The sequence below is a fragment of the Maniola hyperantus genome, chromosome 8 (assembly GCF_902806685.2).
Source record: "Maniola hyperantus chromosome 8, iAphHyp1.2, whole genome shotgun sequence".
Lineage (NCBI taxonomy): Eukaryota > Metazoa > Arthropoda > Insecta > Lepidoptera > Nymphalidae > Maniola > Maniola hyperantus.
The window spans coordinates 15,368,098-15,393,538 of record NC_048543.1 but is presented as its reverse complement, the minus strand read 5'-3'; the positions used below and the strand labels follow the sequence as shown (position 1 = coordinate 15,393,538).

The 25,441-nt window shown below is 42.1% G+C and overlaps 2 protein-coding genes across 4 annotated transcripts in view; both read left to right on the top strand.

The window, feature by feature from the left end:
* LOC117984614 (apoptosis-resistant E3 ubiquitin protein ligase 1) overlaps positions 1 to 25,237 on the top strand; it is a 44,112-nt gene extending 18,875 nt beyond the window's left edge. For 2 of the 3 annotated variants that reach the window (XM_069500484.1, XM_069500485.1), the window contains exons 2-18: positions 1,845 to 2,010; positions 8,196 to 8,404; positions 8,806 to 8,945; positions 9,655 to 9,795; positions 10,566 to 10,674; positions 11,685 to 11,872; positions 13,377 to 13,575; positions 14,076 to 14,266; positions 14,425 to 14,589; positions 15,248 to 15,425; positions 15,517 to 15,662; positions 16,210 to 16,353; positions 16,593 to 16,766; positions 17,397 to 17,549; positions 18,080 to 18,274; positions 18,868 to 19,948; positions 20,071 to 25,237. In XM_069500484.1, coding sequence (XP_069356585.1) covers positions 1,845 to 2,010; positions 8,196 to 8,404; positions 8,806 to 8,945; positions 9,655 to 9,795; positions 10,566 to 10,674; positions 11,685 to 11,872; positions 13,377 to 13,575; positions 14,076 to 14,266; positions 14,425 to 14,589; positions 15,248 to 15,425; positions 15,517 to 15,662; positions 16,210 to 16,353; positions 16,593 to 16,766; positions 17,397 to 17,549; positions 18,080 to 18,274; positions 18,868 to 19,038 — 2,669 coding nt within the window. In that variant the 3' untranslated portion in view covers positions 19,039 to 19,948; positions 20,071 to 25,237. Of the gene's footprint in view, positions 1 to 1,844; positions 2,011 to 8,195; positions 8,405 to 8,805; positions 8,946 to 9,654; positions 9,796 to 10,565; positions 10,675 to 11,684; positions 11,873 to 13,376; positions 13,576 to 14,075; positions 14,267 to 14,424; positions 14,590 to 15,247; positions 15,426 to 15,516; positions 15,663 to 16,209; positions 16,354 to 16,592; positions 16,767 to 17,396; positions 17,550 to 18,079; positions 18,275 to 18,867 lie in introns of all 3 variants that reach the window. The other variant, XM_034971233.2, reaches the window with a different exon arrangement.
* Caf1-105 (chromatin assembly factor 1, p105 subunit) overlaps positions 1 to 25,441 on the top strand; it is a 120,845-nt gene that overhangs the window by 61,145 nt on the left and 34,259 nt on the right. The gene's annotated exons all lie outside the window — the stretch shown is intronic.

Below are 25,441 nucleotides of genomic sequence, written 5' to 3'. Positions count from 1 at the left end.
ACGGATAGACAGACAGACAACGAAGTAATCCTTTAAGGGTTCCTTTTGAGGTACGGAACTCTAAAAGCGGCCGAGTGTGAGTCGGGCTTCGCTCTTTTAGGATTCCGTACAAGAATAACATATTTTGGGTGTATGCAATCTTTCATTTCCGAGCTAGACATCGCAACTAACTGTGAAAGAAACACCCAAAAAATGGTCGTTTGTTGTGGTCACACAGCTTAGAAAAACTTTATTAATCGTTGTTTTTAGTATTTATTGTATTTTTAGGGTTCCGTACCTCAAAAGGAAATACGGAACCCCTATAGAATCACTTTGTTGTCTGTCAAGAAACCTACAGGGTACTTCCCGTTGACCTAGAATTATGAAATTTGGCAGGTAGGTAGGTAGGTCTTATAGCTGACATTCGGGGAAAAATCCGAAAACTGTGAATTTGGGATTACATCACACAAAAAAAATCTGGTCATGAACTAATAATTAGTATATATTCAATTTCCGAAGTAAGATATACATATATCAAGTGGGGTATTATATGAAAGGGCTTTACCTGTGCATTCTAAAACAGATTTTTATTTATTTTTATGCATCATACTTTTTGAATAAATATGCAAAATGTCGAAAAAATACGACTGTAGTACGGAACCCTCGTTGCGCGAGCCTGACTCGCACTTGGCCGGTTTTTTTGGGTACGGAACTCTAAAAAATATGTATAATTTTCCTTAGTCCCAAGTTGGGTGACATTACGTAACTGAATAGTTCGTTCTTTATAACGTCCCGCACGCACTATGAGCAGTGCGCGCTCTACCATCACGACTATTATTATTATATTTCTTTAAAAAAAAAAGAATATTAGGCAATGATGGCTAATATCCCCCTTTCCCCTTCAACTAAGCGTTAAGCTTGTGCTAGGAGTAGGTACGACAAGAGTGCAACGGGTGGGGTTTGAACCGGCGACCTTTCGGATTTTCAGTCCGCTCCTCTAACCGCTGAGCTATTGAGGCTATTAAATTAATTATTGTTTTGTTTATCTTTTTTTTTTTTTTAATAGATATAGCGAGGAAACGAGCAGGCGGGTCACCTGATGTTAAGTGATTTCCGCCGCCCATGAACATTTGCAGCACCAGAGCTTATCTTATCTCTAAAGCTTCATCATCATCATCAATCGATACACGTCCATCGCTGGACACAGGTCTCTTGTAGGGAGTTCCACACACCACGGCTTGCGCCGCCATCCTACGGCTCCCTGCAAATTGTTTGTCGTTTCTGGTTTGGTCGGGTGGGAAGTTTCGGCCATGGCTAGTTACCACCCTACCGGCAAAGCCGTGCCGCCAAGCGATTTACCGTTCTGGTACGATGCCGTGTAGAAACCAGGGCTTAATAGAAACTGCTATACTCCTTCCAGGTTAGCCCGCTTCCATCTTAGATTGCATCATCACTTACCAGCAGGTGAGATTGCAATCAAGCGTTAACTTGTATCTGAATCAGTACCCTTATTATAAATGCGAAAGTGTGTTTGTTTGTTGGTTTATTGGTTCGTTGGTTTGTTGGTTTGTCCTTCAATCACGTCGCAACGGTGCAACGGATTGACGTGATTTTTTTGCATGGATAGGTATAGATAAAGACCTGGAGAGTGATTTAGACAGATGCTACTTTTTATCCCGGAAAATCAAAGAGTTGCCACGGGGTTTTTAAAAACCTAATTCCACGCGGACGAAGTCGCGGGCATCAGCTAGTAAATAAATAAAAAAGTTCAGCTTGGCAACCCGCTGAGCTATGCCCGTTGCTCTGGTTCTCCTCATTTCTGATGTGATCACGTAGAGACTCACGTAAGGTGACTGTCCCCACAGGTATATCCACATTGTCCGGTTGCGGGTCGCCGGAGAACATGGAGCGGCTGCCGGAGCTGCCGGCGGCGGAGGAGCGGCGGCTGCGGCGCGCGGCGCACGTGCTGCAGCAGCGCCTCGTGCTGCGCCAGTGGCTGGCCTCGCACAGGCTGCAGCACGCATACTCCAAGTGAGTGACGCTTCGCACTCTGCGGCACAGCTGGGAGCGGGGGCTTTTCGTGTAGACGACCTCCCTGGCGCAGTGGTGAGCGCTGTGGTCTTAATAGTGGAAGGTCCCGGGTTCGAATCCTGGCAGGGGTTTGGAATTTTATAATTTCTAAATTTCTGGTCTGGTCTGGTGGGAGGCTTCGGCCGTGGCTAGTTACCACCCTACCGGCAAAGCCGTGCCGCCAAGCGATTTAGTGTTCCGGTACGATGCCGTGTAGAAACCAAAGGGGTATGGGTTTAATAAAAACTGCCATACCCCTTCCAGGTTAGCCCGCTATCATCTTAGACTGCATCATCACTTACCACCAGGTGAGATTGCAGTCAAGGGCTAACTTGTATTTGAATAAAAAAAAAAAGGTAATGTTACAAAACCTTACCGAGTCCAAGTACATTTATCACAAAAATACAGCTTGAAACATTTCTGGATAGATAGGCTACAATTACTAGTTTAATCCGCCAAACTTTGTTCTTGTTCTGTGGTCTAGCTTCATCAAAAAAAAGCTCTAGCTAAGAAATGTTAGAATACTACACTTTGTACTATACAGATATACATATACATTTTAACGGATTAACACGGGTTATAGCAAAGTTTTAGTTCTTTGTTTTAGCTTTGATGTGGTTATCAGATGGGTGAAGGTCGTAATTTTTTTAAAGAGAGTAGCTACTCAATGGATAACGATTTTCATACAAAAGTAGAGTTTTTGTTTGAATGTATATTTTAGCAAGCTTTTCATCAGCTATCCGTTACTCCGCATAAAGCCATTCTAAATATTTTGGTTGGTTCACTTTTGTCGGAATGGCCGGAAATTGCCTCGTGTGACGGACAAGCCAATTTGTTTGCGACGTTTTTCATTACTATACCTACACGATTCCACAGTCCACCATGTTGTCATAAAAGTCCCGCAAATTGCTATTGCGCTGGAACCATGTCTCATTATCATCGAAATAACGTCATTTTGACGTCAGCCGAAATAAAAATATACCATAAGCTCGAAACTTCTAGTCTAGTGCTAACGTCGCTAAAATCGCGGCCACGCGGATTAGCAATTTGCGGGACTTATAAAAGAGAAAATGCACGTTTCTACACATCACTAGCTGTTGCCCGCGACTTCATCTGCGTTCAGCGGGAACTATCTGTTGTCGTGAATTATCCGAAAATTTTCTTTCATACAACCTTGTCCTGACTATAACGAACACAAAAAAGAATTATTCAATTTGGTGCAGTCGTTCGGCAGTTATGCGCGTACATACATTTCGACGATTCATTTATATCTAAATATATAAAAGGAAAAGGTGACTGACTGACTGACTGATCTATCAACGCACAGCTCAAACTACTGGACGATCGGGCTGAATTTTGCCATGCAGACAGCTATTATGACGTAGGCAAGGATTTTTGAAAATGAAAGCCCTAAGGGGGTGAAATAGGGATTTGGTATAGTCCATGCGGAAATTCTAATACTCTCTAAGCTTAAAATCTATAGAGCGCACTTTGAACTTAAGACACTGTTAAAAAGAGACGGCGTTATATAGCTGGTCTGTCCCACTTTAACTAAAACATGTAAGTCTGAGCAAAGTCAAAGTACGCTGTATAGATTTCCGCCTGACTCTGAGCTTATGAGTATCAGTGGTATAGAGCTGAAGTTCAAGGAAAAATTCAGAATTTCACGTAGTTGAAATTTTAAATTTACTTGAAAATGTTGTCGGTATAATTCTTGCTTGTGGGCTTTAACTTCAAGAGTTACGTAAGATTTCATAAACGAAAAATTCTAAAGCGTTTGCTAAAATTAAAGTGGGAATACTTGCAAAGATTTGTGTGCTAGAGAATTTAATTTCAAGGTAGGTACAGAGAATTCAAGGTAGGCTAAGGAAAGTAGAAACGCGTCTGTTTTTGTAAATCAACATGCTTATGTTAAGACTAGCGACTTCGTCTGTGTGGATTACACAAATTACAAACCCCTATTTCACCGCCTTTGGGGTTGAATACCGAAAATCCTTTCTCAGTGGATGCCTACGTCATAATACCTATCTGCAATGCATGCCCTGCCCGATCCGTCCAGTAGTTTGAGCTGTGCGTTGATTGATCAGTTAGTCAGCTTTTCTTTTTATATAATACTGGCCCCCGGCAAACTTCGTACCGCCTAACAGTCGATTCTTTTCCAGGCAATTTTTTAAATTTTTCTCTCCGTAAGAACCATCCTCGTACTTCAAGGAATATTATAATAAAAGAATTAGCGCAATGGGTTCAGCTGTTCTCGAGATTTGCGATCAGCAACACATTTAGAGATTCATTTTTATATATAGAGAAGATGTATAGATAACTAGCTGATGCCCGCGTGGATTTACGTTTTTCAAAATTCCGCGGGAACTCTTTTATTTTCCGGGATAAAAGTAGCCTATGTGTTAATCCAGGGTATAATCTATCTCCATTCCAAATTTTAGCCAAATCCGTCCTGTAGTTTTTGCGTGAAGGAGTAACAAACATACACACACACACACACATACAAACTTTCGCCTTTATAATATTAGTCGGGATGATATAGACTTGTTTTAAATTTATTTATTACAATGCACAGTACACGTAACATAACAATTTCTATCTCGCCAAACTGCACATCATATGATTTACCGTAATTTACAAATTACCATCTATTTCGCCGTTACGCTGTCGAACGTTAACTGCTCAATCGAGGCACTTTAGACTTAAACTTGTGAGTTCATAAATCGATCGCACATTAAATATGTAAGATAATCCGCCAACATAATTGGATAGTCGGCCATTACACCTTTCGCTCTTGCAAGCACAATGTCTGTAATCACTTTAAGCGATTAGTATCTACTATTAGCACTATTAACTAAATTGCGCTTGTAATGGTCAGCTTTTGCAATTGCGATGCATGACTCGTTTTGTCTAGATTTAAGTCTGGCTCGAAGGACCATTTTAAAGGTACTAAGTGTCTGGCAATGCATGGATGCCTATAATACTATTCCGAAGAAAATATATTAAATGCACTTTGTGCTTTGACGTAAGATTTTTTACAGCTTTGTTACCTGTTATCTGCCAAAGCCAGCATGATCCAAACAAACGTTCCTCCCAGAGTTGTGGACTATAAAATAATAAAAATAACGAAGGGTAGCCCTTGCGAGCTCTCTCTCTCTCTAAAATAACAATGAAGCTAAGGAACTCATTGACATGTAAATTAATTATAAATAACTAGCTTATGCTCCCAACTTCGTCCGCGTGGACTACACAAATTTCAAACCCCTATTTTACCCTAGAAAGTATTTTTTAAAATTCAATCCCTAAAATTTTCATAAATCCTTTATTAGCGGATCTAGTAGCTATCTTCGTCCAGTGGTTTGAGCTGTGCGTTGATAGATCAGTCAGTCAGTCAATTTTTCCTTTTATTTATGTAGATGTATGTATGTATGTATATTCGTTATTGAACCACAAAACACAAATGACAGGTTACAAAAAAGAAATCTTAAAAAGTAGGTAGGTACAAAAAGGCGATTTCGATCGTTGCAGGAAGGGAAAAGTATAACTTTATATAGGATTCAAGAATGTGTTTCACAAATAAAATCGGAAAACATAATAAATATATTCAGGTCTGGTCTAGTCTTCTGACAAGGTCGTACCGATATGGTCTTGCCAAACATTTTCAAGGTTACCCATTCCACGTAAGCCGAGCGGGAACCTGTCAAAGATAAAATTAGGTAATGAAATGGAATGGTAATATTTCCAGTTTAAAAGTTTTACACTGAAATCTTTGCCGGCGAGAAAACGAACGCCGAAAACTATCGGCGATTTTCTCTCTCAAGAACGCACAATAAATCTACCTACATTCCGTGTAAACGAAAGAGATGCATTGCATGCATATCAAAAGTTGCCCTCTGACTGTTCACACCGCCGGCGACGACTCGCTTTTCTAGTTTTGTCGCTAAGCGACGAGCTTTCAAAGATAAACTCGCTCAGCGATATCCGTTCAGCGATGCTCGCTCGCTTGAACACGTGTAACGCGCGCGCAGGTTTGCACAGGACTGAGCGACCGCGGGCGAATGGCGCGAGTAATCGCTCGTCGCACTTGCACACTAGCCCGGCGACAAAACTATCGAAACTACACACTCACTTCCCGCTGATCGCCAACTCGTTTATAGTTTCTAGTTCTACTCGTTTCTCGTTCATCGCCGGCGGTCGGACCACTGCTTTATGCGAACAATCCGTTTCACGTAAGCAGATTTTAGGGACGCGGACGGCTCGACGCTTGACGGACGTAACACGTAATTCAATCTGCCTGAATCTGCCTCATTCGCGACATGATAATCCGTTAACGCTCAATGCTCCAAATTAATTAAGCCAATTGCTGTGTTCTGAAGGGTTTATTGATGGCATATTATTATTTGCGCTTACAATCATTATCTTACACATTCCACAACTGACAATCAAAAAGTGTACAATGGTACCACTATCTCTATGATGATACCCAATTTGAATAAATCTTTGCTTTAAATTAATGTCAAACATACAAAAATAAAAAACATACAGTCGAATTGAGAAGGCGGTCAAAAAAATGGTGTGTCAATGGTAGCCAATATGCTTTGAGTTTGAGTCTGAACTCTATTCGTGTTACCTGCTGCGTGTAACATAAATACCTTCGAGGCAAGAGTGAATAGGCATCTTCTAGGCAAGCGCGCTCCAACCTAGAGCACTCGCAACCTAGACCCCTCGACGACGCGCGACGGCGTGATTAACCCAACTTCCGTGCTAACCCAAAAGTTAAGAAAAATAGTTTATTGTGAATGGATGCAACGTCTATTTATTAAAAGTCCTCATTAATGGCGGACAAAGGGATGAAATATTTTGCACAATGGCGGCCGCGGGCGGAATGGCAGATGAGGCGGGCGGTATTGTTGCCGATGCTATATCCAGGGGCGAGGCGGAATGAGGCGGAATTGAGCGGGGATTGTTTATCCCAATGACCTGTAGCCAGCGATATAAATATTCCACTAGATGGGCCGCTTCATAGTAACGACATGTTCCAACGACATATTGGTGGAGATGTCTCTCAACAAGTTCAAAGTTATTAGTTAAGTCGCTTTTTTTTTTATTATTACAATAAAACTTAAAGCTAGCCTTAGCTAATTACTATATAAATCATGACCGCGTGGAATGGTGCCAAGAATACTGGCTGCATTTCCGCGCTGGACAGCCAGGCTGATCCGTTGCGCAAAAAATGAGCCAGCCCTTCTGTCACCAGATGAGGCTATTAATCGCGGTGAAATGTCTCGTAAAAAATTTTTAGCACTAAGACTCCATGGCCCCAGGGTCTCCACGGCAAACGGCACAAAAATGCTCTCTATAAGAGAGGCATACTTGCGCCGCTTGCCGTTTTCAGCTGTTTCTGCTGTTAAGTTAGACTAATGTATTCTCGATGAATTGGTACGTTCCACAAACACAGCTTCCTTTTGCTTTTCCTGAGATTTATTTTACACAAAAAGTAACTTGCACTATAAATATTGTTTTATTAGCAATATCTGACTTTTTAACCGACTTCAAAAAAAGGAGGAGGTTCTCAATTCGGCGGAATCTTTTTTTTACAATTCATATTTACTACGCTTACCTATATAAATTTCCCCGCATCTTTTTACGACATACTTTCAATATTTGTATGAAAATACATTACGTATTTAACATCTCATTTCGCGATGTTTTTGCGAGGAGGTCGTAAAAATAAATCCGACTGCTCCCGTGAGCTTACTCACTAAAATTGTATTGCCGCTCTTGATTATTGCTGCAGTAGAACCAGTGGCGATAGCCAACACGTCGCATTGGCTTCAGATTCGGGAGGTCGGGAGTTCGAACCCCGGCAAGCTCTTCCTCCCACCCCCTAACTTTTCAGAGTTATGTGCGTTTAAGTAATTAAAATATTACTTGCTTTAATGGTTAATGTAAACATCGTGAGGAAACCTGCATGCCTGAGAATTTCCATAATGTTATAAGGCTGCCAATCCGCACTTGGCAAGCATGGTGGATTGTGGCCAAACCCCTCTCATTCTGAGAGGAGAGAGTTCAGTAGAGAGCCGGCGATGGGTAGATGATGATGATTTATTTCTTACTTACAGGTTCTGTATGTGTATCTTTCTCAGATTACTTAGTCTGGATGTCTCCTCCTTAGAAGATGTTTACTGGCTCGAGGACTCGACGGCGCGCCACGTCATCGACCCCAAAGATTTCAACGCGTGGTCGGCGGCGCGCCAGAGCCTCCCCACGGGCAAGGAGGCGCTGCAGACCCTCAAGTCTGACTTGTGGAGCGCTGTCGTTAAGAGCAGCAAGCATCAGGATGCTTGGACTTGGGGTAAGCAGTTATGCTCATTTTAAGGTCCTTCAATAAGTTATTGGATTTTTTGTATTGCAGGCTTGCGCTTGACGACAATCATGCCGGAAAGCAATGATGAGGTCTAAGTTGGAGGACGCTGGCCTAGAAGACACCTGTTTACTGTTGCCTTGAAGGTACTTAAGTTATACGTAGCAGGAAAGACGGACGCCAGAAGGGTGTTCCAAACATTAGATAACAAGATTGGGATATTTTCCCCATGCAAGCATGAACCGCTTTTTACCGCTTTTTTCGATGTTAATGTTTGAAATGGGGGAAACTATCGTGTATCACTGTTCTAATCTTCCACCTATTATCTAGGCGCTACTTGTAAAGGATTGTAGCAGGATAAGCTGGATGTTTCTACAGTGTCATTTTCTCAGGCGGCATGCTGGTGGTGTCGATCTCGGTGTGCGGGCTGGTGACGCTGGCCGCCATGACGCAGCCGTCGCTGGCGCCCGAGGCCAAGCACTCGCTGCTGCAGTACGTGACGGGGAAATACCTGCACCCGCCGAGCTGTAAGGTGCCTCATACGCGCTACTAACTACCACACTAACCTCACTCTCCAACCACTTCGGCCTTAACTTCCTTTACCATATGTTTTCATAACCTTTAGCTTAGATCACGGGGATCCCATTGTAATTTTTAACCCATAATAAAAAGACTAGGTACCAGTCTTAAATAACCTGATACACATTGCAGCCCAAATCACTCGGCAAATATGTGCAAAAGTGACTTATTGCCGCATGCGACCAGTGCTATAGCCACTTGCCGTGCCGACCTTTTGTGGATTACATTCTCATTTTTCATACAAATACCTACCTATCAAATGCTCGCTCTACAATCGCGAGTGAATCGCAGCGCGAATGCTCCTGAATAGGCGAGCAAAAGTGTGCATACGTGGTTCCCGCCGTTCAGAACTAAGGAAGAGCGGACATTAGGGATTTGGCGCAATTTGCTAACCGCGTTTCTTGAACACACCTTGCACTCTCTGAGCCAATGTGTACTGGAGCTTTTACCTTGTTTATTGAAACAAAAGTCCTGAATCCTGATAAAATCCTGAATATTATCTCATTACTCTGCTGCCGGCTTGTTTGCTAAAATTTAAAAAAATACTGATGCACTTAACTATATCTTCTAGGTGAATATGACCAAATTGACTACTAGGGCATACCCATCTCCTTCATACCTTGTACCGCACCAACCATCAATGTATCAGGGCTGGTCCACAGGTAGAATGGGGCTGGGAAGAGCCGCAACCAGTGGGCGAGACGATGTGCTTCACGGTGCACTGTTTCCAGCGCAACGGTCAGCCCTACCCTATCTGTGATACCGACGAGTTGGTCGTTCATATCTCGCACGGGACGAGGAAGGTTGGTATCTAATTTTTGATTAGTTTCTTTATTGACTGGTTTAGGTCTTGTCTAGATATTATGTCACTAGCTGATGCCCGCGACTTCGTACGCGTGGATTTAGGTTTTAAAAAATTCCCGTGGGAACTCTTTGATTTTCCGGGATAAAAAGTAGCCTATGTCGTTCTTCAGATCTTCAACCATGTAAAAATCTGGTCAATCCGTTGCTCCATTGCGGCGTGATTGAAGGACAAACCAACGAACTAATAAACCAACCGTGCTTTCGTGATTCCTTTCGTCAAAGGTTGCCTGGAAGAGATCGCTTTAGCGATAAGGCCGCCTTTGCATGCTACATCTATTAGAATAAGATCCTGTATTGTGTTTTTTCAATGTTTACTTTGTGTTGTGTGCAATAAAGTGTAAAAAAAAAAAAAAAAAAAACCAACAAATAAATCTCTAGCCATTCATAAAATGGCTAGTAATTTATTAATTGAGCTGTGCGAGTTCAATTGCAGTTTTGTGCAACAAAAGTGGCTATTTATTTAAACGTCTTTACGGAGTGATCCTTCTGTATTTATGAGGTATTATTAAGTACCACTCGACAAGGCTCTCTTGGCACTTGAATGACATTGCCAGGGGGGCGCTGTTGGAGAACAAAGGCTTAGAATATTTAAACAAGAACAAAGGGGACACTTGACGGCAACGTTAGTTCCGATTTTCGCCACGCGCCAAGATAACCTTGTCGCAGTGTATTCTGTGGTACCAGTACCAAATGAAGGAGTTGTTTCCAGGTGACGGCAGTAGTAGAGCTGGGGTCGGGCGACCCCGCCAAGGCGAACACGGCGCGCGTCAAGTTCACCGTGCGAACCGCGGGCGTTTACATTATTAATATTTTGATCGGTGAGGAGTACACGTAAATAATAATCATTTCCCCAATTTGCTCGGAAATTGGGGAAATGGGAGCTTGGGAATGGAAATTCATTGAAATTGGGAGCTTCATATTCGTGCCTTTTGGTGTGGAGACCTTGGGCCGTAGGGCCCGGGGGCTCGAGCTCTTTTTGAGGAAATTTCGAAAAGGGTTATCGAGTCAACCGGATGGACCCGAGAGCTGGCAGCTACCTTGGTCAAAGAATTAGTTTGGCCATCCAAAGGGGTAATGCTGCCAGCATCTTGGGTACAATGCCTCGCTGCGGTGGTCTCGATGAGGTTTAGATTTAACTAGCTTATGCTCGCGACTTCGTCCGCGTGGACTACAAAATTTCAAAACCCTATTTCACCCCCTTAGGAGTTGAATTTTCAAAAATCCTTTCTTAGCGGTTGCCTACGTCACAATAGCTATCTGCATGCCAAATTTCAGCCCGATCCGTCCAGTAGTTTGAGCTGTGCGTTGATAGATCAGTCAGTCAGTTAGTCAGTCATTCAGTCAGTCAGTCAGTCAGTCAGTCAGTCAGTCAGTCACCTTTTCCTTTTATATATATAGATTTAATTTATTTTAGTTTTAATTTAATGTTGTTTTATTTTACTTTTAATTAATTTTACCAAGATAGCCTTATCGCACTGTAACATCCGAATTTTCCCTTCCATTATATTGTGATTAATAAAAAAGATAACGTCCCTCAAGAATGATATCAAGCGCCAACTCGACCTTTATCTAGCTCTTGTGTCTTTTTCGGAGTTATATATGCCTTTTGAGTTTATATAATATCACTTGCTTTAACGATAAAGGAAAACATCGGTAAGAAATTTGCATGCCTGAGAATTGTTCATAATTTTCTCAAAGCTGTATGAAGTCTGCCAATCCGCACTTGGCCGGTGTGATGCTCATTCTGAGAGGAGACTTGTGCTTAGTAGTGAGCCGGCGAGGAGTTGATGAGGATGATAGTAGAGGTGTTATTTGTCGCGGGTACCAGGCGGGCAGGCGGGCGCAGGAGGTCCGTTCCGCAAGTGGTTCGCGGCGGGGCGCGTGGAGGCGCGGCGCTCGCGCGTGGGGCGCGCGCTGGCGGCGCTCGTGTGCACGGCTCAGCACGCGCGGCGCTTGCACGTGCATCCCAGAGACAAGTTCGACAACCCGGCGCCGCTCGCACAGCCCGCCAACGAGGTATATACTTAGTTTTTAGTGTGAAAATGGCCCCGATTCTCTAGTATCTCTCTAAACTAAATTTAGAGTATCTGCATCCTTTTCTTTTTACTAATGCTAAAAAAGGAACGGAACATGACTTTCACATTTAAAGACTCTTAATTTTAGTGCACAATACAAATTTAAACAGTAGGTTCGCGAAAATCACGGGTTTTACCATCTAAAAATTAAATTTAGAAATGTCAAACTGCTTCTGTCCTTTTCATATTACAATAGTAAGAAGAGGGTGGGAATACTCTATAATTAGGTTGTGCTTAGAATCGGTGCCATTGTTTGCTAAGCGCGGTTATGTCCGGTCAAACTTTCTCGTGTTACTAAATACCGCCAGATTTCAATCGCTAATAACTACGAGACTAATAATGCGACTACAATATATGTAGGATGATGGATGAGTATGGATAGAGCATGTCTGCACGTGTTTGTTATACAGTGTATGATTTCCCTGTGACGTAATCGGGATTGTGTGGGCGCCGGTGGATGATGGTTCCTGAAAATTCAATCACCATGTTAATATCTAGTGCAGTTGCAGTTTTCCTAGAGGAAACTATACTATTTTTACTTTCTGGAATATATTATCCTGTCTTAGTTGTTATTGGTTGAAATGCACAATTTCGTCACCCAACAATCACAAAATCGTCAGTCACAACTGTCGTGTTAAGCAGAGGGGACAATTAGAATAGAATAGAATAGAATAGAATGTTTTTTTATTCATGTAAACTTTTTAAAAGTGCTTATGAATAGTCAGGTTTAATTTACCACTGGTTCGGAATGCCGTTCCTACCGAGAAGAACCAGCAAGAAACTCGGCGGTTGCTCTTTTTAATTTTTCAATTTACAATGTTATTATACCGTACTATACAAGCCATTGCAGCCCCGTGCATTGCTGGAGCGAGTCAAATCCAAGCTTTTTTATCGTTTACATAGTCTGCGACTGTATAATATGCTTTTTTTAGGAGCATACTTTTAACACATTTTTTAAACTTGTGTAAAGGCAAGTCTAAAATTGCTTGTGGAATTTTATTATAAAATATTACACTCATTCCCACAAATGACTTTCGCACCTTCCAGAGGCGGAGCGCAGGAGTAGCTAGCTTATTTTTGTTTCTAGTTTGCCTATCATGGAGATCACTGATTTTTTTGTAACTGTGAATGTTTTGTCGTACAAAAATTATATTATTGTAAATATATTGGGAAGTTACTGTAAGAATACCTATTTCCTTAAATATCTCTCGTAGGGAATCGCGCGGTTTTAAATTATAAATTGCACGTATTGCCCTTTTTTGTAATACGAATATTTTCCCAATATCTGCCGCTTTACCCCACAGCAAGACTCCGTAAGACATAATACTGTGGAAATAGGCAAAATACACAATTTTTGCAGTTTCCACGTCAGTTACCTGTCGAATCTTTCTAACAGCATATTCGAGATGTTTCTGTGTTTTATATCAAGGAACCCCTCTTGCCAGGGTTTCACAATAGAGATGAGTCCTATCGGGGAGCCGGTGGACCCCGGCCTGTCGTCGGCGGCGAGCTTCGAGTACGACGCCGTGAACCAGCGCGTCAGCGTGGCGCTGTGCTTCCCCAAGGCGGGCGTGTTCCGCGCCGCCATATACTACGACCAGGTTCTGCTGCACAATGGGGAGTTCGACTGCATCGTTCTTACCGGTAAGTGCAACTAGAGACTGGGGCGATCCTATTGGCGGACTTCAAACGCTCGTAAAAATAAAGAAACTCTCTCTTACTGTCTCTTTTTCGTTTCATTCAGTTTTAAATCACAACGGCACTAAAGAATTTTTCACACAAAATTATCCTCTTATGATATGAAAATTCAAAGTCCTGACTGGCTGACTAACTTATTTGAACGCACAGTCTAAACCGCTGGGTGTATTCTTTGTAAAGAATAGATTTTACGAAATTCCACCCCTAACCCACTTAAATGGGGGGTTGAAACTTATGTAATCCGCGCGGACGAAGATGCGAGCATAAGTTAGTTCTCGTATGAAAATCAGGGTACTGCATTTTATGCGTGTTGCTGTCCACTACAACCCATTTGAGTTTGGGGTCACGTGAAAATGTTACATTTGTGTGCTTGTTTTTTTGTTGTTGTTGGTGTCACATCAACAACAAATAAATACATTTTCTTTCTTTCTTACCATGTTTGTCAGCCAGCGACACGGCGACGGTGCAGAGGCAGCTGAGTGCGCGCCGCGGCGCCGCGTTCGAGGCGCGCCTGGGGGCGCCGCGCGCGCGCCGCGTGCTGTGCTGCTTGAGCGCCAAGCAGCTGCTGCTGAAGGACTACATACTGCGGTTCATTCCCAAGCGGATCACCTCCTTCCGGCTCTGCCCTTCCACCAAAGTAAGTAGGTAATCTCAACAAAACATTTCATTCTCTGTTACAGTGCGACAAGGCTCTCTTGGTACTTGAATGACATTGACAGGGGGGGGGGGGCAGCCCTCCATCTCCCATGGCCCCACCAACCTCTCGGTTGTGTACAATTTATTTGCTTTTTGCAGTTAACTCTCAGCCCTAGGCCGGAGGGCACGGGGCCGGCGGGTGAACTGACCCTGGACGACGGGGTGCAGCCCCCCGTGCAGCTGTGGAGTGCGGAGAGGGACTTGCTAGCGGCCACCTTCACACAACTGCTCATCGCCAACTGCGGCGGGGAAGATAGCTTTAAGGTAAGAACTTAACAGGGAAGCACAGGCGGATGGCTCCTGAAACTTAGGAAGGCCCTCCAGTAGTTTCAAAATTAACGTTGGGACCAAGGGTTCAGCGTTTGTATACCAATTTACATAAGCGACTGTTTCTGAGCCGTCTCGGTTTAGGAGGGCCCTGCAGCTTCAGAATTGAGGAGTTGGAAGTTGACCCGGAGTTTAATGATGTTTCTGCTTAGTACTCACAATACTATATCAATTCACATTCGAGAGTTCTTGAATCCTCACGGCTTAGGACGGTAATACCCCTGTAGCTGAGAATTAAAAGTTGGGGCTCAAGTGCAATGGTAAAGTCTTTACTTGGTACATATGGGATTAGTTCACTATCGGCAGTTCCTGAATCCTCTCGGCTTAAGACGGTAATACTCCTGTACGAGGGCAGTATCTTTGCACTCTGCAGCGTCAAGATTGAGGAGTTAGAACCTAGTTCAGTGATAGTCTACATTTGGTTCCTCTTATATCAATTTACAATTGAAAATTCCTGAGTCTTCTTGGCTTGTGTGGGCAGTTCCCTTGCAGCGAGCATTGCAAATTTGGAACCAGAAATTTTGTGGGACCATGTAAAGGCCTACTACTGAAGGGTCTACAGTGATTGATATTGTAATTTGTCTATCCTCCACAGAACAAACAAGACTTCTTCTATAGTGAAGTCAGAAAGGCCCACTGGCGTCACCCGCACGAGAAGCTGGCGCTGCGAGTGGCGCGCGCGGAGCTGGTGCGCTCCAGCCTCAAGGCCACCAAGCACTTCGCCATCGCGGACTGGTGCAAGAACTTCGACGTTTGCTTCCAGGGCGAGCAAGGTAAACATGTGACACTTTTTCTGGGTTTAAGTTTTCGTCGAGCGAAGCTGTGGGTGGTCGCTAATGATATAATGTGGGTGTTTGTGCGCAGGGGTGGACTGGGGCGGGGTGCGGCGCGAGTGGTTCTCGCTGCTGTGCGCGCAGCTGTTCGACGCCAAGGGCGGCCTGTTCGTGTCGTGCCACGACGCGCCCGCTGGCCTCGTGCACCCCAACCCCGACCGACCGCCGCATCTCAAGGTGACTTGCAGTACTACCACTTTCATAAGTCGCATCGAACAAAACGAAAGAAAATGCATTTATTTTCCAAACTGTGCCACACGTCACATCTTATAACTAAGAGCTGGTTAATCCGGTGCTTCTTCCACCCGAGCATTAAGCCCAACGTGCTTCGAGCAAAAGAAGCGCTGGAACAAACTGTCATGTGTGGCACAACCCGATAAAGGGTCTCAGCTCAGCATTATGACCTCATGGGTCAGATCTTGCACTTTTGTGAAAATTTATAATTTTGCTTTTTAAAATTTATAATTTTAAGTTGTTAATTTTTGTAAGTATGTTTATGTTTGTTTGTACTCGTATTTAATTAGTGTAATTGGCTTTATGGCCATTCTAATTAAATAATAAATAAATAATAATAATAATAATAATAATGCCTGGATGCACAAGAACATACAGCGCTGATTTTCAGCTTGTAATATTCGTTCATCGGCAAAATTTGTTAACACTTGACACATAGAGCAAATATGGCGAGTGGGTTCTCAGTGCATTATACATGTGTGTTTTTCAGTTGAAACATTTTGAATTCGCGGGCAAGGTAGTGGGCAAATGCCTGTACGAGAGCGCTCTGGGCGGTGCCTACCGACAGCTGGTGCGCGCCAGGCTCGCGAGGTCCTTCCTCGCGCAGATCATCGGCCTAAGAGTACACTATAAGGTGAGTTGTATGGGTATAAGTGATTTTTAGTTATTTTGCGATTAAAAGCATGTTGCGATGGGTTCTGCCATCGTGCTCGTCGCGTGGGTGGAAGGTAAGGTATAGAAGATACTGGTAAAATCACGTCGTTGGTTACGTTATGTGGATGCCATTTTCGCCATAGTGAAAAAGGAAGTGTTCTATTCTAAATAATGGTAATATCTTTAGACTGATATATTTTAAAAAATGTATTGTTTCAGTATTTCGAGCAAGACGACCCCGAGCTGTACCTATCCAAGATCAAATACATTCTGGAGACGGATCTTGATTCGTCCGATTCTCTGCCAGAGATATACTTCGCGGATGACGTGTACGACTCGTCAGGGAAACTTGTCGAGACGAAAGATCTGGTTCCTAACGGATCCACGATACGGGTAAATATCACTTATGAGGGCATTTTTAATTTTGACTAGCTCGCGATTTCGTCCGCGTAGACTACACAAATTTCAAACCCCTATTTCACCCCCTTAGGGGTTGAATTTTAAAAAAATCCTTTCTTAGCGGATGCCTACACCATAATAGCTATCTGCATGCCAAATTTCAGTCCGATCCGTCGAGTAGTAGCTGTGCGTTGATAGTCAGTCAATCAGTCACCTTTTCCTTTTATTTATTTAGAAGAAAATTGGATACAGTGCACTTAACATTTGAGGTACCCTTAAATGCAAAATATAGACACATTCAGCTTTACCTGTCCAAGATCAAATATATTCTGTAAACTCATTGCTGGAAGGGTATTTCACGTCTTAGCGTTTCGTATCAGAAACACTGAGCAAAAATGTTTCATGCAAATCATCATAGCATTGGATGTCGATCACATAAGGATGCCAACGTTCACGCTTTCTCGCTGTTCTGTGGTACAATGGTGAAGGAGGAACAAGCTCGTGAAGTCCCTGAGCACAGTCCAAAATATATCCGATAGAAGACCGATAAGCTGGTGACATTGCGTTGGTGCTGTTGTGCCATTTCGCCAGCGTAAGTGATTGATCGCCAGCTATTGTTGGCAGGTCCGCAACGACAGCAAGCTGAAGTACCTGGACGCGTTGGCGCAGTGGCGGCTGGCGGCGCGGTGGCGCGCGGAGACGGACGCGTTCCTGCGCGGCCTGACGCTGCTCGTGCCGGACAACTTGCTGGCCATATTCGACGAGAACGAGCTAGAGGTGAGACCCGTAGTCATAAACGAGTTCTCTAAATAAATAAAACAAAAAGGTGACTGACTGACTGACTGACTGACTGATCTATCAACGCACAGCTCAAACTACTGGATGGATCGGGCTGGGTATGCAGATAGCTATTATGAGGTAGACGTCCGCTAAGAAAGGATTTTTGAAAATTAAACCCCTAGGGGGTAAAACAGGGGTTTGAAATTTACGTAGTCCACGCGTCCACGCTTAGTGAGGGTCTACGTTATCGAGAAAATCTACGCCTATGAAGAATGTCACATGTTGTTAAATATAGATGATCCCCTAAGCCCGACTAGTTTCGAACCCATCCGGGGTCCTTTTTCACAGGGAATCAGCTCGCGACGCAGTGCGGTTGAGACTGCGTGTGAAAAAGGACTACGGATCGGTTCGAAACTAGTCAATCTTACGTCGACTAAACACATGAGTATAGCCGGGATCATCTATATTTTTTAATGGAAACCACTAACGAAAGTTTAAACGTTAAAATGTAGAGTGGTTGTGTCCAGTTGCTGATGTGCGGCACGGAAGAGGTGTGCGTTTCGGACTGGCGCGCGCACGCCCTGGTGTCCGGGTCGGGTCGAGATTGGGAGCGCCGGCTGGGCTGGCTGTGGGCGGCCATCGCTAACCTCAGTGCCGAAGAGCGCGCGAGGCTTCTGCAGTTCACCACGGGATGCTCGCAACTGCCACCTGGCGGGTTCGCGGTATGTATTATTATAGTCTCCACAAAGTGAAGTATGTCTGTGTATGGACCTCGAAGTCGAGCCTTCTTGCCATCGCAGCAAGGAGGCTCGGCCTCGAGGCCCATACCCAGACGGGTGTCTTGGGCTACTTGGACTATTTATTACAGTCCTTTTCGAAATGGGCTGAGGCCAGCGCCAGCCTTGAGGCAGCTGGATTCGTCTCTTTGTTGGTAAATAAATAAATAAATAAAAATAGTATCTGTCCCGGCTGTACTCACGTGTGTAGTCGACGTTAGCCCGACTACTTTCGAACCCATACGGGGTCCTTTCTCAAGGGAGTCCGTTCGCGCACCCCCAGGACAGGCGCAGGACCCCGTATGGGTTCGAAACTAGTCGGGCTAACGTCGACTACACACGTGAGTAAGCCGGGACAGATAGTATTTAGAATGGAAATCACTCACGGTAGTTTAAATGCTAAAATAAAAATAGCTTTATTTGTTGGTACTTGTTGTTAAATCTGGTGATTGAGGTGTCATAATCGATGGCTGGGGTGTCATATCCGGTGTAGTGAATAAACATTCTGCGGTAACAGAACTGTGGTCCGTTGTCGGCAGGAGCTCAACCCGCGATTCCAGATCACGGCGGCGCCCACGTTCGGCGCGCTGCCCACCGCGCACACCTGCTTCAACCAGCTCTGTCTGCCCGACTACGACTCCTACGAGCATCTCGTGCGAGCGCTGCTCTGGGCCATCAACGAAGGAGGGGAGGGCTTCGGCATGATATAGACACATGTACATACACTGACAGGAAACCCTGTACTGTGCTATATCAATTTGCTGTCAAACTGAAGCGCATTGTACGGACAACCAACGCGCGTTAGTCGCAAGGCGCACTGGCAATGCCAAACCGTGGCGACTGCTTCATAACAACTCTAAGTCTGCGGCCCAGCTGGGAGCGGGTGCGTCACCATGCCACTCGGCACCCGCTCTCGATTAGGACGCGTGCACGCGTCTTCCTTCTAATTTCTTATAAATATTAAGAAGTTGTTCTACACGCTGGCTGCCCCGCAGCACGCCTCGCTCCCACCTAGGCCACAGACTAATAGTACCCACCATACCTAACATTATATCGAATTACCTAAATCAAAAACTCATTTATTTCATGTTACAATATGTAACAATACAACTAGATATTCCATTTTGTGGGCAACTGAAAGTGATGAAAATAATGTACATCGACCTTTAGAAGGTGATAGCGGGTTTGTAGAGCATTGTCTCAGTCGTTGAGACCGACAAAATGTCATATGCGTATGAGTGACGGAGACAACGCTCTACAAAGCCGAAATGCCATTCTAAAGGGCGATGTACAATATTTTCTGCCGCGTACTGTACTGTAAGTGTACTTTACTTTTTTGGTAATAATATTAAATAGCCACAATTTTGTAGTGATGTTGAGAAAACGTTGTGATCTGGTTGTGTAATGGTTGTTCGTTGACGCATTTGCACACGGTAACAAAATGTTCAACGTCTTTTATGCTTCGTAAGACTACTTGCGCACTACGACCTGGCTGTCAACGGCTAGGCGGTTCTCGGCGGCCAATGGGGCGGCCGTGAATTCTCAGTTCAGTTCTGTTCTGGTCCTGTATGTAGCGCTTGATCTCACTGGCCGCGGTAGCTGACCGCGTATCGTTAAATCGTGACCTGTTAGGCTAACATGTGCACCACGAGAAAATTTTGTGTACGCATTTACTCGTCTTATTTGTATGAAGAAACACGAGATCATGCGTAGACAAAATTTTCTCACGGGGCGCATGTTAGGCACTCTGGCCGCCTAGTGCGCATATAGTCTAAAGCGTACACGTACCGCATGCCGCATGCCGCATGCCGCATGCCGCGTGCAAATGCGTCGGTGTGAACCTTGATGAACCAGGAACACATGCTCTACCAATAGTTAAAATATTATGTACTCCAAGTATCGTCACGTGCTGAGGGGCGCTTTATACAGAAATGACGATTGTAGACGTGAAAGAAAGAAAAGCCTTTATTTTGTAAATTAACGTGGAATGAACGTCCTTAAATTGAGGAAACATTGCAGATCTCTCGAATATAAGCTGAAAGATGCAATAAAACTGACAGCAGATCTTTCCAAGCGCTGCGGCCAATGTGTCACTATCAGTAAAAATAAAGAAAAAATTTAATCATTATTTTATAGACTTATACATAATATGTACTTATACTATGCGATGTATGCACCTATGTACTACTGTATGCCACTTTATAAAACTTTCAGATTGCCATCCAGCAAGTCTTCCAAGATCTTTTAGCTAAAACAAAAATTGGTACAAACTGATTCCCTTCAAAGTAAAGTAAAGTCTCTCGCCAGTTCTGTGTACATCGCTCCTAAAATGGTAGAATTAAATTCCACCATTGCAATACGATCTCCAGCTAGTCATTATCATGTCGAAGTGACTCTAAACATTTATTTATTTTACTGAATTTGTGTATTTAGTGCAGAATTTGTATATATTCTTGCTGATTGTAAAATTGGCGAATTTCTAAAATAGTAGAATCTGGTAATTTAAAGCCTGACCAGAAAAAAATAAAACACCACACCATTTTGCGGAAAACCCGTGGAGCTAGTTTATAGTGCCTAATGAGTTCTCATGCGCCATTTTAACTTTGTGTCATGTCAAAGTACGATTTTAGTCTTACTTTTACCATTCCGTACTTTTAACATGACAGTGACCCATAGAGTTAAAATGGCGTGTGAGAAGTCATTTTGTACTGACGATAATATTATACAATGCGATAAGGCTATCTTGGCGCGTGGCGAAAATCGGAACTAACGTTGCCGTCAAGTGTCTTCTTTGTTCTTGTTTGAATATTCTAAGCATTTTTCTCCAGCAGCGTCCCCCTGTCAATGTCATTCAAGTGCCAAGAGAGTCTTGTCGCACTGTACAAGACCATAGACCGTAATACTAGTGGCGCCCCCAGAGAAAGTTTTGTATATTTCTGATCAGGCTTTAAATGACTAATAGAATGTAAGGAGTTAGGACCTTGTAGGACTTTGACTTAGTGCGTAGAGTTAGAACTTATAAGTAATTAAATGTAAAAATTACTCCTAAGAAAACATCGTTCAGTGTTTAGAATTTTGTAAAGCAAAAGTTGGCTGAGCGGCGCTAATAATGCCGGACGGTAGTCTAGTAATTTAATTGAGACAGAGGCAAAATCGCCAAGTCTTTGGTGTATATTTATGATTTTAATATGTCGTGACCCGCCCACTGACTCGCTAACTCAGTATTTAACACTGAAATAGCTCATTTGACGTTTATTATTGATCCATTGAAGGTTTTCTACGAAAAATCATTTGGCTATCACTTATTGAAGCAGCAATGTAGAATCAACCAATGAGCTCGGTGGCTATGATTCAGAGAGTGAGTTAGCGGATCAGCCCGCAGTGCCGGCTTACCTGGAGCAGTGCACACGGGCGCAGGGTCTTGGCGTCTAAGGGCACCGCGAGGTGCACTCATCCGTGAAATCACGGATTTCGTAAAAATACGAACCGAATACGGATGAGTGCACAAACTTACTTACTAATGTTTTAGAAAAACTAAAATGCTTCTCGTATTTTCTAAATCATTAGTTTTCATAAATTAATTTTTTCTTAAGTTCCATTTTTTACAGTCGCTAGTGTGGTCCTAGACTTAGATGTAAAATTCCTGCCATTTACAATGTGTCCGTCGACAAAATGGAATTGAATGTGCGACAATAACGCGTAACAGACACCGCGTGTTAGGAGAGAAAGCTTATTTATTTGATCTCATCGCTAAGCCCCAGTAAAAAGTAGGGTAGAATGTTTTGAGTGTAGAGAATAGAAAAATATTAGTGTAAAATTTAGACTCTGCGCAAACTGTGATATTTTTCCTAAGTGCTGGAAAATTATCGTGTGAATGAACCCTTAGCGTTGTCTGATATTAAGGCAATGATGAAATATTGACGGTGTGCCTGCTAAAATTAATTTTTATTTTATGAAATTTTTGCATACATATTATTATGCAAAATTCTCTCACAGATTATTTTCATTCAAAATATTAAGTAAGTATTTATTATAAGTTAAAATTGCGTGACCCACTTTTTATTCCATAAATTCATTAAAATATCTATAAAAAACGCTAGTAAAGTTTTGTGTAACTCATTGAAGCCCTACTCCGTATGGTTGTTAAGTTTTAGAATAAGAGTAACTCTAATGTAGAAACCGTAGCAAAAAGTTACAAGGCAATAAAAGGCCCGAATCAAACCAATGTTATGTATACTCGGGGATCTAGCCTCGATAGATATCTTCTATTCTAATAATCAAGTAAATAAACCAACACGTGGCCTATAAACTATAGCTTTATTATTTTTAAAGCACACTTAATTGTTTTTGGTACTGTCGCTAATTCTGTTGTACAGTGATCGCAAAAAAGTAGCCCAACCTGAAGTTGTAACATGGTGATTTGCGCAGGTAAATAGGTAAATAGCCTCAATAGCCTCATCTGGTGACAGAAGGGCTGGCTCATTTTTTGCGCAACGGATCAGCTTAGCTGTCCGGCGCGGAAATGCAGCCAGTATTCTTGGCAACACTCTGGCTGCATTTCCGCGCTGTATATGTATAGTAATAAAATAATTTATTGTATTTTTTCCTAATAAAAAGATAAGCTCGGCTGAGATATTATGATTTTAGACTTTAGACTACTTATTTTGCGTGCACTATACACAATCTATAATTTAACCCGTCTAATGGTACTGATTCTGTGCACAACTAAATCTTAGAGTATTCGCATCCTCTTCTTACTAATGTAATATGAAAAGGACAGATGCAGTTTGACAGTTTTAAATTTATTTTTTAGGTAAACCCCGTGATATTAGCGCAGTCGCGAGCCTACTGTATAAATTTGTAGCGTGCACTAAAATTTAGAGTCTTTAAATGTAAAGTTCATGTTCTGTCCCTTTTGAGCATTGTTAAAAAGAAAAGGATCCAGATACTCTAAATTTAGTTTAGTGAAAGACAACGGAATCAGTGCCATTGCTTTCCTTTTTGGCAAGGAGCATTATTAAAGGAATAGCAGTACATTTACAACCAAAATTTTAATCAGTCTACCTGTTATATGACGAATGACGATAAGTGATTTTTTTTTTAATGTATGTTCCCCGATTACTCGAAAACGCCTGGACCGATTTTGAAAATGCTTTTTTTTGTTTGAAAGGGTATACTTCAAATTTGGTCCCATTTCAATTTGGTGAAGATCTGATGAACATCTTCGAAGATAGATACTGGAACTCCTCAACGGATAAGAGTAAATTGCTCGCGATCAGTGTAATAGCTTAGTAAACAATAGATTTTTAACCAGTCATAGCATAATTCCATGGGGCCACTAAAAATTGTGAAATAAATTTTTTTTACAAAAAAAATAATAACCGACTTCGTTACACAAACACTAAAAATTGAAAAATAATTTAATTTATTACCGAATATATTATGTATACAAGAGTTAATATAGTTCCATAATAATATTTTTTGGGTTCGGTGCCAATGAGGTGCCATTGTGGAGTCCCATAAAAATATGAAGTCTAGACGATTCGCGCAGCTAAAGCTAATTGGCACCGGCACCAAAAAGTATTATTATGGAACTATATTAACTCTTGTATACATAATATATTCGGTAATAAATTAAATTATTTTTCAATTTTTAGTGTTTGTGTAACGAAGTCGGTTTTTATTTTTTTTGTAAAAAATTTTAGAGAATATGTACAACAGAATTAATAAATTTTTTTAATTAAGTATATCAAAAAAATTAAGTTAAATATAAAGTGGTTTCAGTCATCGGCCGTAAGCAATATTGTAATCAAATTTGTTTTTGTTGTTTGGTAGTTATTTCAGACGATCAATAAATGTGCGATAATGTGTATTATTAACCGGTGTCACGATATTGTTTCGCGACTTTTATTGATTGTCTGGCCCTTGCTGTGTTTTTATTTTGTTTGTACATAAAATCGCTATCTAATATGGATGATGCTTTAATTTAAATATTTATTTAAATGAACGTTTGTATAAAATTTCTTACTTCGGTCCATTTGGGACCTGCCTACATTTGTTGTACCTAATAAAAATACTACACTGTAAAAATACTCGAAATTACTATATGGGGGCCATATTGATTTAGGTTGGGAAGTTGATAAATATTTTTGAATAATCATGTCGATATACCAGAAAGATAGTATCAAGGATGGATTCCAATTCGAACGTTTCCAACGTTTTAGCCATAACACGATCTAGTCGACAGGCACGATATAGTTCCAGTAGACTCTTTAAACTTGTAAAGAATTTAGGTGCATTGAAATGAAAAAAAACCGGTCCAGTGCGAGCCAGGCTCGCGCAACGAGAGTTCCGTACTACAGTCGTATTTTTTCGACATTTTGCACGATAATTCAAAAACTATGATGCATAAATATCTGTTTTAAAATGCACCGGTGAAGCCCTTTCATATGGTGTAGCTATCTTACTTCGAAAATTGAAAATACTAATTATTTGTTCATGCCCACAATTTAATTTTTTTGTGTGATGTAACCACAAATATACGGTTTTCAGATTTTTCCCCGAATGTCTGCTATAAGATCTACCTACCTGTCAAATTTTAATGATTTTAGGTCAACGGGAAGTACCTTGTAGGTTTCTTGACAGACCGACAGACAGACAGACAACAAAGTGATCCTATAAGGGTTCCGTTTTTCCTTTTGAGGTACGGAACCCTAAAAACAGACTTTTTAATATGTAGGTGAATCATATTAGGTATACTTAGGTACTTAGAAAGGTATATGCTTGTTATTTTTTTCTAAATCAATATGACCGCGATATAGTAACTACTATTCTAAATGTTGATATTTTGTAGTAGATTGTTGAATAGAAATGTAAGACTGAATGAATAAACACGACATAAAACTGGAATTTTGTTTTATTTATTGACTCAATTGTACGTTTCTCAACCAGGAATCAAACCTGTGACCTCCTAACTGCTATACCTACCATGACATACTGAAATACTGTACCTAAAGATTATTTCAAACTACGGGATATTAAAAATATATTATAGTCCGGCCAATATCGGCGTTCCCATCATTCGTACCAATTGTTACTCTAAAATCGCGCCGA